This window comes from Gekko japonicus, unplaced genomic scaffold (assembly GCF_001447785.1).
Source record: "Gekko japonicus isolate JY-2015 unplaced genomic scaffold, Gekko_japonicus_V1.1 scaffold1122, whole genome shotgun sequence".
NCBI classification, from domain to species: domain Eukaryota; kingdom Metazoa; phylum Chordata; class Lepidosauria; order Squamata; family Gekkonidae; genus Gekko; species Gekko japonicus.
This window is the reverse complement of record NW_015166456.1, coordinates 471927-489822: the sequence shown is the minus strand read 5'-3', so window position 1 is coordinate 489822 and position 17896 is coordinate 471927. Positions and strand designations below refer to the sequence as shown.

General features: G+C 42.5%; 1 protein-coding gene across 1 annotated transcript in view; it reads left to right on the top strand.

Annotated features, from left to right (window-relative positions):
- Positions 1-17259, top strand: part of AASS (aminoadipate-semialdehyde synthase) — a 51431-nt gene extending 34172 nt beyond the window's left edge. Inside the window, exons 14-24 of the mRNA XM_015412038.1 lie at positions 3775-3896; positions 5844-5973; positions 7306-7416; positions 8270-8378; positions 9100-9240; positions 9652-9819; positions 11005-11100; positions 11903-12018; positions 14343-14431; positions 15114-15290; positions 15957-17259. Of these exons, the coding sequence (XP_015267524.1) occupies positions 3775-3896; positions 5844-5973; positions 7306-7416; positions 8270-8378; positions 9100-9240; positions 9652-9819; positions 11005-11100; positions 11903-12018; positions 14343-14431; positions 15114-15290; positions 15957-16075 (1378 nt within the window). The 3' untranslated portion in view covers positions 16076-17259. The remainder of the gene's footprint in view (positions 1-3774; positions 3897-5843; positions 5974-7305; positions 7417-8269; positions 8379-9099; positions 9241-9651; positions 9820-11004; positions 11101-11902; positions 12019-14342; positions 14432-15113; positions 15291-15956) is intronic.
- Positions 17260-17896: the final 637 nt, after the last annotated feature.

The following is a 17896-nucleotide window of genomic DNA, read 5'->3' as shown; positions in this document are numbered from 1 at the left end:
CATATCTTTATGCACTGAAACAATGCAGAGGGAGTATTTCAAGCAACAACTGGGCAGCTCTGACTGCCATTGCTGGGCTTGGCCCCTTTCCCCCAAGTCCATTAAACCTCAGCCCTGTGGCTGTAGTGTGGCTTATAGGGTGAGAATATTGTTAAACTTGGGAAGGTCAAGTAAACTGTTTGTCAGAGTTTGGGAGGTTTGACAGCATCATAATAACAGTATGAAAGATCCTTCCCTGTCCAGGTTCTCTCTCTGTGTTCAATGGGCCCCTCTTGTTTAAAGCCCTTCTTGTTTGGCAGCATTCAAGAATTTAGGAATGAAATAAAAGTTAGCTTTGTTGTATGTAGGGTTGCCAGACTGTGCCTGACAACTGGTGAGAGTTTGGGGGTGGGGTGGGGACATGGGGAGTGGAGTCACGTGTGCTGTGATGTCACTTCTGGGAAAAACCTGTAAGTGATGTAGAATTCCTAGAACTATTCACTTCTGGGTTTTCTTCAGAAGTGACATCATGGTGTATGTGATGCTGACTTTTAAAAAAATTGAGTGACAGTGGAGTAGTGAAGGTTCCATTGGGAGGTCTGGCAACCCTAGCTGTATGGCCGAATGTGGTCTTAAGATTTTTACATGAAGATGTGTTAACCTTTTAATTGGCCTTGTTAGCCACATTGCCTTATTTTATTTACAAATGTGGGGAATTATGAGTATTAAATGGCAATAGGCATTAATTTTAGGACCATAACCTGTGTATACCAGAGTTTGAATTCCCAGTACCCAGGAATAGACACTGAGGCTAGATTACTAAAGCAGTGATTTCTTTACTGAAGGATTCTCAAACATGTGAACATAAAATCAAGCATACACACACTCAATACAGAACTAAGAATTCAGAGAGAAAAGTACAGAGATGTTTGCATTAGCAGGAAGTATCATTGGTAGCGTGATACTGTACCTGTCCAGTAAGGCGAGATGATACTGCAGTGAAAAAGGGATAAAATAAGGGAAGGGGCCGTGAGTTGACCAGAAACACATGTGGCAAGTTCCAAACTGCACAAGGAATGGAACCAGCAAGATAGGGTGGGATTAGGAGAGGCAAAAGCAAGAGGCAAGAGAAACACACCCAGAGAGGGCTCTCCTTATATACCTAAAATGTGACCTGAGGCTAGAACTCAAGAGGTCACCTGGTCCCCAGGAGATATTAACAAAACTTAAACTATGAATGGGGCAGAAAAGGGATTAATGGTTGGGCAATTGCAAGTAATGGTTTGGTTGGGAGTAACACTTCTGGGGGAAGGGGTTGAGACAAAGGAGAAAAAGAAGAGCACCAATCACATTGCAGAGCTGGTGTTTTGGATTAACAACCAGACATTGGGCAGTGTCGTTATCTTGATGGGTGGCAGGAAGACTTGGTTGCTGCCATTGTTGGTAGCTGGGCACAACCTTTTGTCTTAGGCTGGTGAGGAACGTGTGTCTTTCCAGGTGAAGTTAACACATGAAGGTGGTGGTGGGGATGCCTGCATGGTGGAGAAGAGATTCCTTTATGGCATCTGCTCAGGAACATCTGTCTTGTAGCAGAGCATGGCTTCCTTCTCTGGCCTGCTGCTGCATGTGTGCATGGAGGTCAGGGCTGCGGGTCTGCATCCTGGTGCTGGCATGGCTGCGGAGATGCAGGGACAGGAGGCTTCTTGTACTCCTGGGTCCACATCTAGCTTGGCACGCTGCTTAAGCACAAGGCTCCCCTTGGCCATAGTACATGCCGCAGTCCAGTATAGGGGCACTGCTCTTGGGCTACAGTTCTGTCCATTGCCCTGACACATTCTTTGCACAGTTCAGCAAAGCAGTCATATTTAAGAGTCTTTAATAATGCCATATGAAGTGGCTTCATGGCAACAGCCTGTACACAGTACGTATATAGCAGATAGCATCAAGTTTTTGCCTTCCCCCCCTCCCTTCCCCCTTTTGGGCATAACTTCTTTTTAGGGGCTTCCACAAGGGAATACTGTCAAGAACTGTGAAGGGAGATGCTACTCTGGTTCTGCTGTACAGGAGAGGGGAAGGCACCCCAGTGGCTTACCCGTAACAGTTAGTGAGCTGGATTCAGCCAGCTTTTTCACTCAGTGTTATCCAATTTCCCTCCTTACTTTGGCCCCTGTCTCACATGGCTTTTGTCCATAAAGATTCTGTGAGACCCAGCATGGCCCTTTTGGTGGTTGAAAAGGACCCCATCTTCCTTTTTTCACCAGCCTTAAACCTAGTTGGATCTGACCTAATGGCTGCTTCTCTTCAAATGACCAGCTGTGTGTGACTTCTGAATGCTTTTGCTTTCCATGATAAGAGAACAATGCAATACAAGCTCTTTTTGAATGTTATCCTTTCCATAGCTGTGTCATGGAAACCACTGAAATCTGTACTAGACACCTTCAGCACCTTGGACATCTTTTTTTTTCTTAATGCAACATGAGTGCAATGTTCGATGTTTGAGATGGCTGAGCAAAGTTGCAAAGACTGTGGCAGCAGGGGTTGAGTGCCCCTCATCTCTTTCTGCTTCTCTCAATGATGGAAAAGTTGGATACATTATGTAATTTGAGTTGATTGCCAGATGTTTACTTTCCATGGTTCATGCAGACCATAGGATAGAGCTGTTCTGGTGAAGAATTTATATCTGACTATTTTAGTACCCAGGAAATCTCTTCTGGTATCAGATTAGGTTGAAAGTTTTGTTGCAATACCCACAACATAAGAACAGCTTGTGCCACCCTAAAAATGCTAGAGGTTACATGGATCGTAAAAATGTTCCTTTGCTTTGTATTGGGAAGTGTATGTCTGTTCCCAGGCTAGGTTCCATGATTTCGTTGAGTTTGCTTGATCTGCAGAGAGATAATCACATCCCAACGGGGTGAAATATGATTGATGGATATTCATTAGAAGGTAGCATTTTGTAAAGTATCTACCCTAGAAGATGTCTTGCCTGTGGATTAGTCATAACACAGTCTAGAGTTTCAAACTCATTACAGTTCTCATCCTCTGATGTTGGTAGAGGATATGAGCATGGGTCTCCCAGACCCCATTACTATGAAGAGATGTGCCAGGATCCAAGCTTTGCTGGAAGCCATTCAAGATTTGTATAATATTTGGGTAAGAACTGGTAGTGTTGAAGACGGTCTCATTGTGCACATGCACCTTTTTATTTAAAGAACTGTGCTGGAGTTTCTAAAACAGGTTGTAGAGTTGAGCCATGAGGACCCTTGATGCTTTTCAGCCTGTTTGGAATGGGGGTTAAGATGGCTGAATGTTACTTCCAGCAAGATGGCTTCATGAGCCTTGGAACTCCCTTAGCATATCCTGTGGATTGATAGAGTAATGCTGGTATCCTAATGTCATGGACTGTGTTCAAAGTGGCTGGCATCTGTGCTGATGCTAGTGCACAATATCAGTGATGTGTAAGCTTGGCAGTCTAGCCTCTCCGGTTCACCTTTCATTTCCCAGAAGTGAGGGTCTTGTGTCTTTTTCAAAAAACACCGAATAGTAATTTGTGTTGATGTCAGTGTAAATGTAAGTAAACAGAGTATCAACAGACACCAGAAATACCAGGCTGAAACCATGCATTAGTTTTGCTACCAATTTAAGAGCCGGCAATGCTTGGCTGATGTTGGGCAGGAGCAGACTTAGAGCTGTCATACTAACCCTGAGAGTGTTCTTTGTTTTAACGTTTACTCACACATCAGCAGGTTTTAACGGCCAATCTGTTTCTTCTCCATTTAATTTTGTCTTTTCTAGGGAGTACACTCAGTCACTGGCCATGGATAAGAAGAAGAAAGTCTTGTTACTGGGATCTGGGTATGTCTCTGGGCCTGTGATAGAATACCTCTTGAGAGACTCCCGCGTCGAAATAACAGCAGGTTTGTGAGAATCCTAGGATCTCAAAATAACCCATAGGACAGAAAGAATGGCGTTGATACTGTTTTGGGTGACCCAAGTGGCACTCACAGAAGCAACGTATTCTCCCGCTCCCTGGCAGTAGCTGGCAGTGAGCCCCCAAGTTTTGGTACATCCTCAGGAACAATTGAGGACAAAGTGGGATTTTTAGTGGGAGGGTGGAGACAGCGAGAATCTCCCAGCCATTTCCACTTGTAGAAGTGTCTTGTTCATCTTTAAAGCATAGATGAGATCCAATCTAGTGCTATATAGATTTTCTGTATGGGCTGTCTTTTGCTCAATAAATATTGTACTTTTTAGGCTGATTTTCATGATGTTTTAGTACCGACTAAGGTACAACTGTTAATTTTTTAGCTGTTTCATAAGAATGTAGCAAAACAGATGAGCATTTCTCTGAAGGGTCTGTACCTTTGCTACCTGCCTACTTAAACACTGTACAATTTTGGACTAGCCTATTCCTTTTTCTCCCCATTATTGTTTATTAAATGTCGAAACAGTAAATAAGCAACTGATCATACTAAATTTCATAGAATTGACAGCATACTGAAGACCATATACGGGGAAAAGTCCATCTTCAAAATTAGTCTGTTTATCATGTATTGGTATTCTGTTGTTCTACAAATTTACCTGTCAAGTAACTCAACATGAGTTCAGTCACCGTGATTATTTCACCAATGTTGTTAAATCTCTTGGGCATTTTTAGTGTTCCTTATTTTTCTAATTTGCTGCTGTGCATATTTTTGCAGCTGTCTATATATTTATGATTTATCATCTATATTATATATATACAAGTGGGGTCCCTTCCTCTTTCTCTAACAATCTTCCCTCTATTTCTCCCCTTTCCCTTTTCTGTCAATCTACTCCCATCTCTTTTGCCTCCATACCTTATCAGATAACCTACCCTCCATCTCCCTCTCTTCCATTCACTTTATCTGTCAACCTGCCCCCTATTTTACTCCTTTCTCCCATTCCTCTTATCTGTCAATTTAACCTTCATCTCTTTTGCCCCTCCCCCACATTTTCTCCATCAGTCTACCCAATCCTTGGTACTCTCCCCACCTACCACTCACCCCTGGTATTTCACTCACCCTCACCTTTGCAGCTTTCCCCACCTACCCCCTACCACCCTTGGCACTCCACTCACCCACCACTCTTGCTGATCTCCCTGATCTCCCCGATCTCCCCCTGAGCCAATAAATACCCCCCATCTTTCCCTTTCTCTCTCCTTTCCCCCTAACGTTGAGATGGCAGTGGTGACTGGGTAGCAGTGCCAGAGCCTCTCCCAGGTGTGTGTGTGTGGGGGGGGGAGGGCTCCAGCAGCTTGTTCAGAGTCCTGTAAAGGCAGAGTCCAACCGGAGAGGAGCAGCGAGCCTCAAAGTGTGATGGGAGGCCCTGCCAGCATGCAGCCAGCCATGCTGAGCTGAGTCTGGGATTCACATGGCGCCGTTGCAAGGCTCCTGGGTGGTGGTGGCAGCAGCCCAGGCCCCTGCTCATGGAAGGAGCATAGCGGTGGTGCGGGGGGCCCGGAGGAGCATGTTACCTGCTGGATTTTATGTGTGTGTGTGTGTGTGTGTGTCCATGTGTGTGTATGTATGTATATAAAATTTATTATCTATATGCACCAGATATATTGTCTGTATACAGCCATTTTTATTGATTTCAGCATGGTTTCATGAAAGGAGATACATGCAACTGGCATATAGGTTATTACTACTGATTTTTAAAAAGTTTATACTGGCCTTCACTTAGGCCAGATGGCACATATATTTTGTTGGTGGCAAATACATGCAAAGCTAGTTGTGGCATGAGGGAATTACATGATCCATTTGAGTAAAACTGGCTTGGAGAAGTATTTAGCAGTGTGATAAGGGATCCAGAGTATTTTACCTGAGAATCTTGCTCTTCAACAGCGTCTGTCATGAAGGAGCAGCTTGAGCAACTGGCTAAGAAGCACAGCCGTATAGTTCCTGTTTTTATGGATGTCACCAAAGACGAAGAGAGATTATCATCCATGGTGAAGAAACATGATCTTGTGATCAGGTTGGTCGTCTGATGATCATGCAGTTGTTTCAACAGTCCCAGGCAGTGAATGTGGGGCAGTGCTTGGATTAGCCATGGGCAAGCTGTCTGGGCTCAGCTGGATTCTGGTTAATAAACTGGTGCCCGTTCCTCATTCTCAACATTTCACAAGTGCCCACAGGCTCAACAAGACTGGGGGATCATGGCCTAGGGACAGGGTTGCCAAGCTTTTCTTTAATGAGAACTAATTCTGAGTAATGAAAAATATCCCCGGTTACTTTCCCCACCCCGGGGCCTGTTACCAAGTTTTGTTCTGTCCTAGAAACAGAATGTGGACTAGGAAGAGTACCAGAAACAAAGCTATCAGCTATACTGCACAGAGGAAAATCTTATGAAACAAAAGTTTTTTAGGTGTATCTTTTTGTGGTCTTTTCCTGGGCCTTCTAAGGAATGCTATCTGCAGCAGCTGGTGAGCTACCAGTAGCTCATGGTTTCCTGTTGGAGACTTCAGGTCTAAAGGAAGGTCAGGTGGCAAGAAGTACATACCAAAATGCCTTACGCTAAATTAAACATTTGGTCAATCTACTTCTGTTCTGGTGGTTGCCAAATATTCATGCAGAGGGGCCTATATAACCATGCCTGGGATATTTTTTAGTCAGAGATGCCAGGGCGGCGGAACCTGGAACTTCTGCCTAGGAAGCATGTGCGCTGTCACTGAGCTACCACTGAGCTTCCTCTGAAATGGCCGGAATTATGGCAGTGAGCTGAAATACAGAGCTTGAGAGAAAATGAACAAAGTGGGAGAGGTTGTTAATGTACACAAAGATTTCCAGCAGATTTGCCAAAAACCCCTGAGATTTCTCCAACTACGTCAAAGGCACTTTTGCCTTTCAAAGCATTTCACTTTTAGACTCCGATCCTGAACTCTAAGTAGAAATTGATTTTCTTCCATTTAACATGGCTAACACTGGATTCTTACCATTTTTTAATGCCATGGTTTTGATTTCTCCTGAATCTTCTGCATTAAATTTGTCTCCCCCTTTCTTTTCTCACACTGAGTCCCATTTTTATCATGCTGTTCCTCTAAGGAACAGTTCTCCCTTACCACATTTTACCATAACAGCAACCCAGTGAAATTGGTTAGGCTGTGAGAGAGTGACTGGCCCAAGATCATGGCTGAGGGCACATTTGAATTCAGATCTCCTTCAGTCCTAATCCAGTAACTGTATTTTGTCCTGCTATAAATGACTGTGTGGAAATGATTACTTAGTTGGTCATTTTGCTCTTTTAGGGATGCACCCCCCATATTCAGGTGTGCAAGAATTTTCTCTTCTTTCTCCTTTGTCTCTTTAGTTTGCTGCCTTATTCATTCCATCCTTCAGTTGCTAAGAAATGTATTGACAGCAAAGTGAACTTGGTAACTGCTAGTTACCTGACACCAGCTATGAAAGAGCTGCAGCAGAGGTAAGTCCAGGAGTTAATCCATTTTATGTTCCAATTTCTCTTTTTAGAAGAACATCTCTCATTCACATTATCCTGAAACTGGAAGTCAGCATCCTTATAATTCAGTTTAGACATAAAGCAAAACCTTGGTTCCTTTTAACTACGGCTAATTTCTGAAGCCAGGATGCTAGTTCAATCCCTGTCACTCTTTTCTCTTGTGGTTTTGCATTATATCTGAACCAAGTCTCTTATTCAACCATGGGTTCTATCCCTGGCACTTATGTCTTCTTCCAGCAATCATTGGTCATAGCCTGTTGACCCTCTTGCGTGTCCACTGTCAATCATTGGTCATAGCCTGTTGACCCTCTTGCGTGTCCACTGTTGGTGGCTAGGTGAGCTGAAACTTGGCATATATATTAAATCCTTAAAGAGAGGCAACCTACTACAAAACCTTCTACAGCAGAATGATGGGGAAATTCAGCATTTTCTATGAAGTTGGCAAAGCAAGTCCACTCAGGGTCCTCTACACTGGATGCAATTAAGGTGGTCCATCCCTCCTTGCTCAGCTTGTATAGGGACGCTGAGATGAAATGGGTTGAATGTAGCCCTCCATAATGGCAAATATATGATCCCAAGGCATAATTAGAAGGCACATGCTAGAGCAATTGTGTTGAAGATTGGACAGTGCCTGAATGGGAGACCTCATGGAAACCCATGTATACTGCCTTGGATTTCATGCTAGAAGAAATGTGGGCTACAACAGTAATTGATAAATATTCTGCTTGGGAACCAGTGGCTTTAATCATTGGAGCTCTGGAGCTATAGAGATGCCTTGTTCTGATCTTTGGTTTGAACTCACCCTCTTTTATTTTAGTGTAGAGGCTTCTGGCATCACAGTTATCAGTGAAGTAGGTCTGGATCCTGGTCTTGATCATATGCTGGCAATGGAGTGTATTGATAAAGCGAAAGAAGTGGGTGCTACAGTAAGTCCAGTAGATAACAGATTTGTTGAGAGGCTTTACTTCCCAATGAAATCTTATTTCATTCATTATCTTTTATTGTGAAATGTGGTCCATTATCTTTTATGGTGGTTGTGGTCCGTTGTGGTCTAAAGGTTCCTCTCCCACTGCCCCCTACATCTGGGATCTTGACTTCCCCTTTCTGTAAATCATCAGGGACTGATGCATGTAGAAATTGGCCTGAATTCTAATAAATTTACTTTGACTATACCATTTGAAATTCCTTACATAAGTACAATCCGAGGTAGGGGATTCAGGTGAAGTTATTCATTGAAATCCAGTGGTACAAGGTAGTTGCAGCTTTTTAAGTGCCACTGAAAACAATGGGACTTACTCATAACTGACTTGAACTGAAGTGGTGTCAGTGTGTTTACTCATTCTTATGGATGGAATCCCAAATTTAATCCTGCTGTGTGGCTAGTATATATCCATTCCAGGTAATACATGGCTTTTTAACCATTCTCTGATGAATCTAGTGAAGTTAGAGTAATGAATTCAGATATTAAAACAAAATATGACAAATAGTTTTTGGATCTTTTTCTGAAACAAATGGGAAAATAGTTTAATAAGTTCAGGGAGATTCAGTGCCACAGAGTAAAGCAGGGCTACATTTTATCCCATCCTGTATCACATGTTTCTGAACCAATGGAATTTAATTAGTTATGTTTCTTTTCTTCAACCACAGGTGGTATCTTACACATCTTTCTGTGGTGGCCTACCTGCTCCAGAGCATTCCGATAATCCCCTGAGATACAAATTCAGTTGGAGTCCACAAGGTGTTCTGCTGAATACTGTTCAGCCTGCCACATATTTAAAAAATGGAGAGGTGAACTAATCTGTATTTATCTGTAAAATGCAAAGGAGGGGTAATTTCTAGATCAAAAATTTAAGACCTGTATTAAGTCTCAGAAGAAGAACTCTAAATTGGCTTCTTGTTGAGAGGCGATGCAGTGCACATTGGTACCTGTAATGTATTGGGGCATCTAGTAGCAGAGCTGAGACAAGAGGGTGGCTTGGGTGGCTGTTTCATCCTCTCCTCCAACATGGTAGATGTGGATGTAGAAGAAAGTGACATCATGGTGCCTGAGTGGCATTTCAAGGGTGGTTTATGTGGCCCTGCAATAGAAAGGGACCTTAACGTCTCTTGGAGAATCAAACTTTCTAATGTGGATTTGGGGATTTTTGTCCTAAAATATAATACGCTTAACACAATTCTTTCTTTCTCTACAACCTTTAGATTGTTAATATTCCAGCTGGAGGAGCTTTGCTTGATTCTGTTACTGTCATGGATTTTTTCCCAGGATTAAATTTGGAAGGTTTTCCAAACAGGGATAGTACCAAATATGCTGAACCCTATGGTATTCAATCAGCTCACACTCTTTTAAGAGGGACGTTACGATACAGCGTAGGTATATTTCATGTGTGACCAGCAATATATGCATGGATGAGCATACATTGTAGTTCTTATCTATTGAAAGCAAAGCCTCGTTTCTTTGGGGGTAATCCTCTAAATAGCCTTTTCATCTGTAGAAAGTGTAACCTATGACTTTGACTATGATGTTGTAATAATGGTGGTAGCAATAGAACATTGTGGATGAGAGACAGCTTTCCTTTGATGGAAATATTCATTTAAAATGCATGAAACTCTTATTGTGAGGTGCCATAACTTGGTGGTAGAGCATTTGCTTTACATGCATAAAGTCTTGGGTTGGCAACTCTGTTAGCAGGGCTTTTAAAGACCTGCTATAAGAGTTAACAGTACTGGATTAGGTGATCAGTATGGTCTTATGTAGGTATGTGAACTGTCTTTGAATTCTTTGCTTGTAACTTTCTGCTTGCTGCGGATCAGCCATACAGAATAAAAGCACAGAGGCTGGAATATTGCAGAAGCCACACTGATTGACTTCAGTATCTCTTGCATACATATTTTAATGTCCTTGTACAGATCTATGGCTCAGCCTCATTTGGAGTACTGTGTACAGTTTTGGTCAGGTTACGTCAAAATAGATAATGCAGAAATGGGAAAAGTGCAGATGGAGGATGGCCAAGATGATAAAGGGCTTGATGTTCATTTCTTGTGAAGAAAGGCCAAAGAGTCTGGAACTTGTCAGTTTTGAAAAAAGATACCTGAGGGGCGACATGGTTGAAGTTTATAAAATTAAGCATGAGGTAGGGAAAGTTGATGGAGAGAACTTTTTCTCCCATTGAACTCGGGATCATCCAGTGAAGTTTATAGGCAATAGATTCAGGACAGACAAAAGTGAATACTTCTTATTTAAATTGTGGAATTCAATGAAAGTGAATGTAGTAAAGGCTTTAAAGAGGGATTAGATTACAGGATAAGTCCATCAGTGGCCAAAGTGGCTAAGGGGTAACATCAGGAAAAGGCCTTGACTTGTTTGCCTTGGGTGTTTCTGTTTGGTCCTCCAGGACAACTGGATGGCCATTGCGTGAAACAGAATTCTGGCCCAGATGGACCACTGGTCTGATCCACCATGGTGATTCTTATGTATTGTAGAATTATATGGTGGATAGGAGCCTGTGACCACCCACTCTTCTGTTCTGTAACCTTTTTCTTCTGTTCTTCCAGGGTTATTCTAAAGCTGTAGGAGGCTTTGTAAAATTGGGATTAATAAACACAGAGCTGTGCCCTCTGCTGAGTGCAGAAGCACCTTCTACAAAATGGGTGAGTATTTCTTTCTTGGGTCCAAGAGAACGGCTTCATGAGGCTGCAGCTGAGACTCGGGTAGTATTGGCTTGTATCTGGTCATATACACCTATCATTTATTGTTTTTCTAATTCGAAAACAACCCGATACAGAATATTTTGAAGAAAAACAAGTAAAGTAAGAAATACATCCAATAATCTACTTTCAAGTATGACAACACTCAAAGGATTGCAAAAGTATTTCTCAGGGCTAGAAAGCAAAATAATCTTTTTTTTAAAAGTTAAGGCATAAAAAAATCAATTCATAGGGTTGGATCCTACCAGCGTTTTTGCTCACCCAATTTCCACTCTTCACTGTAGCCCTTTCCCATGTGGTTTTTGTCCAAGTGGGTCCCACAAACCCTGGCATAGCCTCTTCACTGATAAAAAAAACAGACCCTGTTGTGTACTTCATAGTAAAACCTTCTTACTGTACATTTTCTGAAAGCACCATGGTGTTCCAGTATATCAGAAAGGACAACCATAGCTTTTCAAGTTTCTCCTTAAATATAATTCTCCTTTCCCAGAGATGCTCCTCACCCAGAGGTCTTATCTTATTCAAAAATATTATGTTCCAAATTTTATATTTCTAGTGCATCAAAGGGCATTAGAGCTTGTTTCCATTAGCTTGCTATCACTATTCTTGCCAAGTTATTAACATACCTTTTTAGCACTCCAAAATCCAGCAGACTTCTTTGTTTACCGACAGTCTTCCTAAGGCTTCAGTGCTTTCAGATAGTCATGCATTGTTGTTGATGGTGGTTTTGATTTCTCATACCTAGCAAGAGCTGATGTGTAAGCTTCTGGGGCTTAAGCCATCTGTCAAATTGGATGATCTCCGAGAAGTCGTCTACAATAAACTGGACAAGGATGAAAGGCAGCTGGAAGCAATAGAATGGTAGGATACTGCATCAGCGACCATTCTCTATATACATGCCTCTTTAAGTCCTCTCTGCAGATATCCAGATATATTACACACAACAGAACTGCCAATTAAATATACGGAAAACAGCTGTTCCCTCAGCCTGCCCCAGGTTCATAAAAACTTTAATTGAAGATTTGCTATGAAATAACGGTTTTAGGTGCCAGAACAAGTTTTTGTCTGTAGGTCAATAGCTAGTCCGAATTCTAAATCAGTCAATTTGTACATTAATCTTGATCTTTATATAATACTACAAATAAGGCCCGTTGTGGAAAAAATACAACGAGCTCTAGGAAGAGGCTTTGGGCGGGTGCCCTGACCTTAGACACCCAGCGTCAATTTGCTGTGGTGACCTCAGCATGGTATAATGACACAGAGCTTACCATTTTCTCCAGGGGAACGGATCTCTGCCATCTGGAGAGCAGTTGTAATTCTGAGATCTCCAGCCCTCACCTGGAGATTGGCAACAATGGTTCCCCAGGAGGAAATCGCTGGTTTGGAATGTGGAGTTTATGGCATTGTACCTGTCTGAGATCCCACCCCTCCTCAAATCCCACCCCCTCCAGGCTCCACCCCTCAAATCTCCAGGAATTTCCCAACCTGGAGCTGGCAACCCTATCTCATTCACAGCCAACCATCAACCTACTTTTATCTGCCTCTCTGACTTCAACTTTCCATGTCCCCCCCAAGCCTCTACATAGGAAAAGTACAGTATTTCTCTGTAGTGGGGACCCAAGCAGGAGGGAAGTGACCTCAGCAGGGTATAATGACACAGAGTCCACTCTGCAAAGCATCCGTTTTCTCCAGGTGAGCTGATCTCTGCCATCTGGAGAACAGTTTTAATTCTGAGTGATCTCCAGTCCTCACCTGGAGATTGGCAGCAATCATTTCACAGGAGAAAATAACTGCTTTGGAAGGTAGACTCTATGGCATTCTATTCAGCTGAGGCCTCTCCCCTCCCCAAACTCTGGCTTCCATAGACTCCACCACAGAATCTCCAGGAATTTCCCAACCTGGAGCTGGCAACCTTATTCAGGACTGGCTCCAATGAGTTCCCCGCCAGGTCCAAAGTAGGCCTGGAAAGGGCCTCCTGCCCCTGCCTTTTTACTGGCAGAACCAAGCTTGGTTGCCTAGCAACAGCCACTGAGGGAAAAGTTAGCCCCACAGCGGGAGGAGAAGAGAATGGTTTGACAGCTGGTGGCCCACATCAGTAGCCAGCTTGTTGCAGCAGAACCAAGCAGAAGTAGAAGTGTTTTTGTCAGGAGAGACAGCCATTTTGGCAGTTTATTCTGTCAGGGAAGAGTGTCCAGGCTGGCAGTGGGCGGGGGAGAGGAGCAGACCCAGCCCCCAGCCAATGGCACGCGAGTACTCCTGAGTGGCAGTTGATGGGCCAGTGGCTGATGGAGCGCACAGCACAGCCAATGGGAGAGCCGGAAAGTTGAATTCCACTGTATAAGCATCTGGCTAAGTGAAGCAGAGACATGTTGTACATACCTGGGATGCCCTGATCTCTGGCCAGTCTGAGACCAAATGCATTAATGGGATGGAGATGTGCCACCAAAATCTGCCCCAGAAATAGGGTCAAGGGACTTAGCCACTCAGATGCAGTATAGGTGTAATTCTTTCGTGGATGGGACCAGGGGTCGTTTAGTAGAAAAAGAAGTGCAGGAGCTCATTAGCATAACTCATTAGCATAACTCATTTGCACATGCTACACCCCCTGACATCACCAGAAGTTTCTCAGAAGGCAACACCCACCGCTCAGGCTCCACTGGACTGTTTTGGATTGCTAGCTATTGGGGGGGGGGAACGTGCAGATCTGTCCTCGCAGAGGAGGGAGAGCTTATACCTGAATAAAACTTGGTCTTAAAGGTGCCACTGGACTGTTTTGGACCGGGGGCCCGGGGGGGGGCTCTGCAGCTTACCTGGCTGCTTCTTGCTCTGACTGAGGGCTGCTGGGAGCAGGGGGTAGGGGTTGTTGCATGTGCCCGCCTCCTGGGCTCTTTATTGCTGGAGCTCCTGTGCGCTCCTGCAGGAAATGACCCCTGGATGAGACTAATTGCTAGGTGAAGAAGTTGTATATCCCAGTTTCTCTCCGCCTCCCTCTAATTGCAGTAGTAAAACTACATCCGGGATCACCCAGCAAGCCTCTCTGACTTTGCACCCCTGTTTCCTATCTGGAACAGTGGGAACAAAAATATTTCCGTGAAGTACTTTATTGGTATAGTTACCCTATATATGTAATGTGCTTGTTTGGGATTGTTTGGACAAGTATCTTTATTTTTATTGTACTACTTCAGGTTGGGATTGCTTGGAGATGAGCCTGTTCCAAGAGCAGACACTATAGTGGGTGCACTGGCCAAGCACATGGAGATCAAGCTGTCTTTTGGTACGTGAAACAATGAAAAATGGAACAAGTGGGTAACTGTGTATCATAATATACTTTTGCAAGGGGAATCTGCCAAGTTTAATTTCTGGAGCATGATTTATTGCCAGTAAAAGAGAATTATAGCCTCCACATTCCATGACAGGATTTGTATGACTATCTCCAGATTCTGAGGGCAGAGATGAATACTTCTATTATATACCTCAATTATGCATGTCCTCTCCTTGATATACCTGGTTGATCACCGTCAACAGTGTTGCAACAGATGGACCATTTATATTCTGATATAGCATGAAGATCTCATTAGATCTCAGAAGCTAAACAGTATCTGCCCCGATTAGTACCTGGATGAACCACCAAGGAAGTCCAGGGTCACCATGCAGAGGCAGGCAAACCACCTCTGCTGATCTCATGCCTTGAAAATCCTATGGAGGTCACCATAAATTGGTTGTGACTTGAAAGCGCTTCCTACCACACAGCATGAAAATTATTTTGTTCAGAGAGGTAAGATGTGTTTCACTGGCAACCAGAAGCAAAATGCAAGAGGATAGGAGTGGGTACCTTAATGCCCTTTGAGTTATAGATAGAGATAATGACACAGGTTTACAGTTCATCATCAAGCTTGCATCTTGTCATTATTTCCTGCATAAAGAAATGGAAATACAGCTTTCTGCCTCTCTTTTAGGCACTGGAGAACGAGATATGATAGTTATGAGAAGTGAAATAGGAATCAGCCATCCATCTGGTCATTTGGAAGACAAACACATCAGTCTGGTGGTGTATGGTGATGCTAAAGGATATTCTGCAATGGCTAAAACCGTAGGGTATCCTACAGCCATCGCAGCCAAAATGGTGCTTGATGGTATGTATGTGCAAGGCTCTTCCTAGGTTTTGTCAAGATAATCTAATGGGAGGGGGTGGCTGCTGTTTTGGGTCATGGATGATGCAATACCTTTCCAAGAAATATTATTACCTTAGTGACTGTAAATGTGACAATAATTCTTATAAACCAATACATTTATTTATTTTTATTATTTATTTACAATATTTATAATCCTGCCTTTCTGCCTGATCGGGGCCACAAAGATGGCTAACATTTAGAGCAAGCATAATAAAAGTACAGTGTAAAAACAATTAAAAATCAGAGCTAGAGTACATATCTGAAAGTCAGTGCTACAAATTAATATGTAAGGCAGAAAGAGGGGATCACTGAGGGGAATGCCAAGCAGAACAACCAAAAAAACCCCAGCTGTCACCCACGGGTGGAATACAGTGATAGAAGGGGCAGATGGATGTCCCTGGGGAAGGGACACTGAGAAAGCCCCAAGTCTAGCCTCAGAAAGCAGGGACATCTCTGAAAATGATAGCTCTCAGAAAACAATAGAAGATAGCCGCTGGGTAGATTTGTAGGGGCTTCTGTACTCATGTTCCCCAGCCCTGTTCAAAGCAGCTCTATGAAACAGGGGTTGATTTTTTCCTTTTATCAGCATGAACCCAATAGACATTGATTTATCACTTTATCTTCCAGGGGAAATTAACACCAAAGGCATGGTAATCCCACTGACGAAGAATGTATATGGACCAATACTGGAACGAGTTCAAGCTGAAGGCATTGTATATAATATCCAGAGCGTTATCAAGCAATAAATAACCGTTTGTCTTTTTGGATGGGGAAGGGTTTACTATCTGTCACTAGTTTTCAATGCATAACTCAAAGCAAACTGTCCATAGGCATGACCCAGCGCAAGGTGCTTCTGCGCAAGCCCCACTGAAATGAACCAGAAATGCTCACGTACTCCCAAATTGAATCACTTTTGTGCAGATCCCATGGATTTGGACAGGGCTTGTACAAGAGAACTTTCTGGGGAAGTGCCCCATTCTTTTTACAAAAGTACTTTCACAGGTATCCACCTGTCAAGTCATTGTCATCATCTCCATTCAGTCATCATCTGGGACAGTATTTGCCTTCAAAAGAGAAATCCTTTATACTGAACCTGTTCTGCCAATGCCAAAACATTTTTATTGTATTTTTAAAAAATGTTGCAGTATTGTTACGTGTAAGTAATTCAAGGCTTTGTTTTTCAGAGGTGAATTTGTCTTTAAAATGTACAAGGGCTGACAAAAACTGTAATATCTTCTTTGTGAGCCCAGACTGGGATATTTGTTCACTAATTTATGATATATAGAGAGGCCCCAGTTCTCAGACTGCTTATTCTGAGGAACTATTAAAGTCAGTCAACATTTTCAGAATAAGTAACTAGATAATTGTTTCTTTTAAGAATGTATATAAGGAAACTTTTCATCTTTCCATTATTTATTTTGGGGGGCAACAGTCACTTTATGGTGAAATCCTTGGGAATAATCATCTTATGAACCAGTTTATGGAACACTCTGATCAAGAATCTGGTTTTCCTGCTTACAGAGTAGTTAGGGAGCCAAACAAAAGGCCCATTCCCAAAGCATTCCTCCATATTATGAGATATTTTCAGCACTTACAGGTCACTGCTGGCATTTGAAGTGTAATGGATCTTATCTAGATAAGAGCTCTGTGTGAGGTCTTGAAGAATCACAGCAAATTGGAGTAGGCAAAACTTTACACAAACCAATGGAACAAGGCAGCTTGGTACATTCAAATAATGCTTTGGTAGATGTAGTTATGGGAATTGATTCTCTACGGTACAACAGAAAGGACGCTTCTATTTAATTTGTCCTTTTAGTGCCCAGAAAACCATATACATCACAAGACACTATAAAAAAAGAAACATGCTGCGTTTTAAATATTTTAGTAATATATTAGACATGAAAGCTTGCATAGAATATTCTTTTTTATTTGGCAGACACGAAACTGGAAGTTTTTACATCAAACATGTTATTTTGAAACAAAATTAAAGTCTAATTGCCAAGTGTAGTACAAGTTACTTTCTCTAGTCTAACACAATATTATATTGTGTCTAAAAACCACTTATATTCTCTGTGCTTGAAAAGAGCAAAAATACTTTAGATGCAGATCTTGTCTTATGTCAAATAGAACAGGATGGTACCTTAAGGACTAACACAATTTATTCCTGCATTATTCTGTCTTCATTAGGTGAAGTGAGTTCTGACTCATGAAAACCTATGCGGGAATAAATGTTGTTAGTCTTTAAGGTGCCAGTGGACTCCTGCTTTATTGTGCTGCTACAGCCTAACATGGCTGCCCATTAGGGATGTGTATTCAAATATTTCCAGTTCAAATATATGCCTGAAAAATACTTCATTGATTATTTTCCAGATTGGTGTCTGGATGGTATTCAGGAGTTTTGGGCATACTAGGAAATCAGTCCCCCAAAATCTTGGAAATATTCAGGAGTAACCAAGAATATCAGGAGCCAGAGTTGTAAGGTTCCTGGGACTGTTTTTTCCTTAATTTTCCATGTGTCTGTGTCTTGCCAGGGTTTGGTGTTTACTTGGCTTGGCTTGCATTCTGTC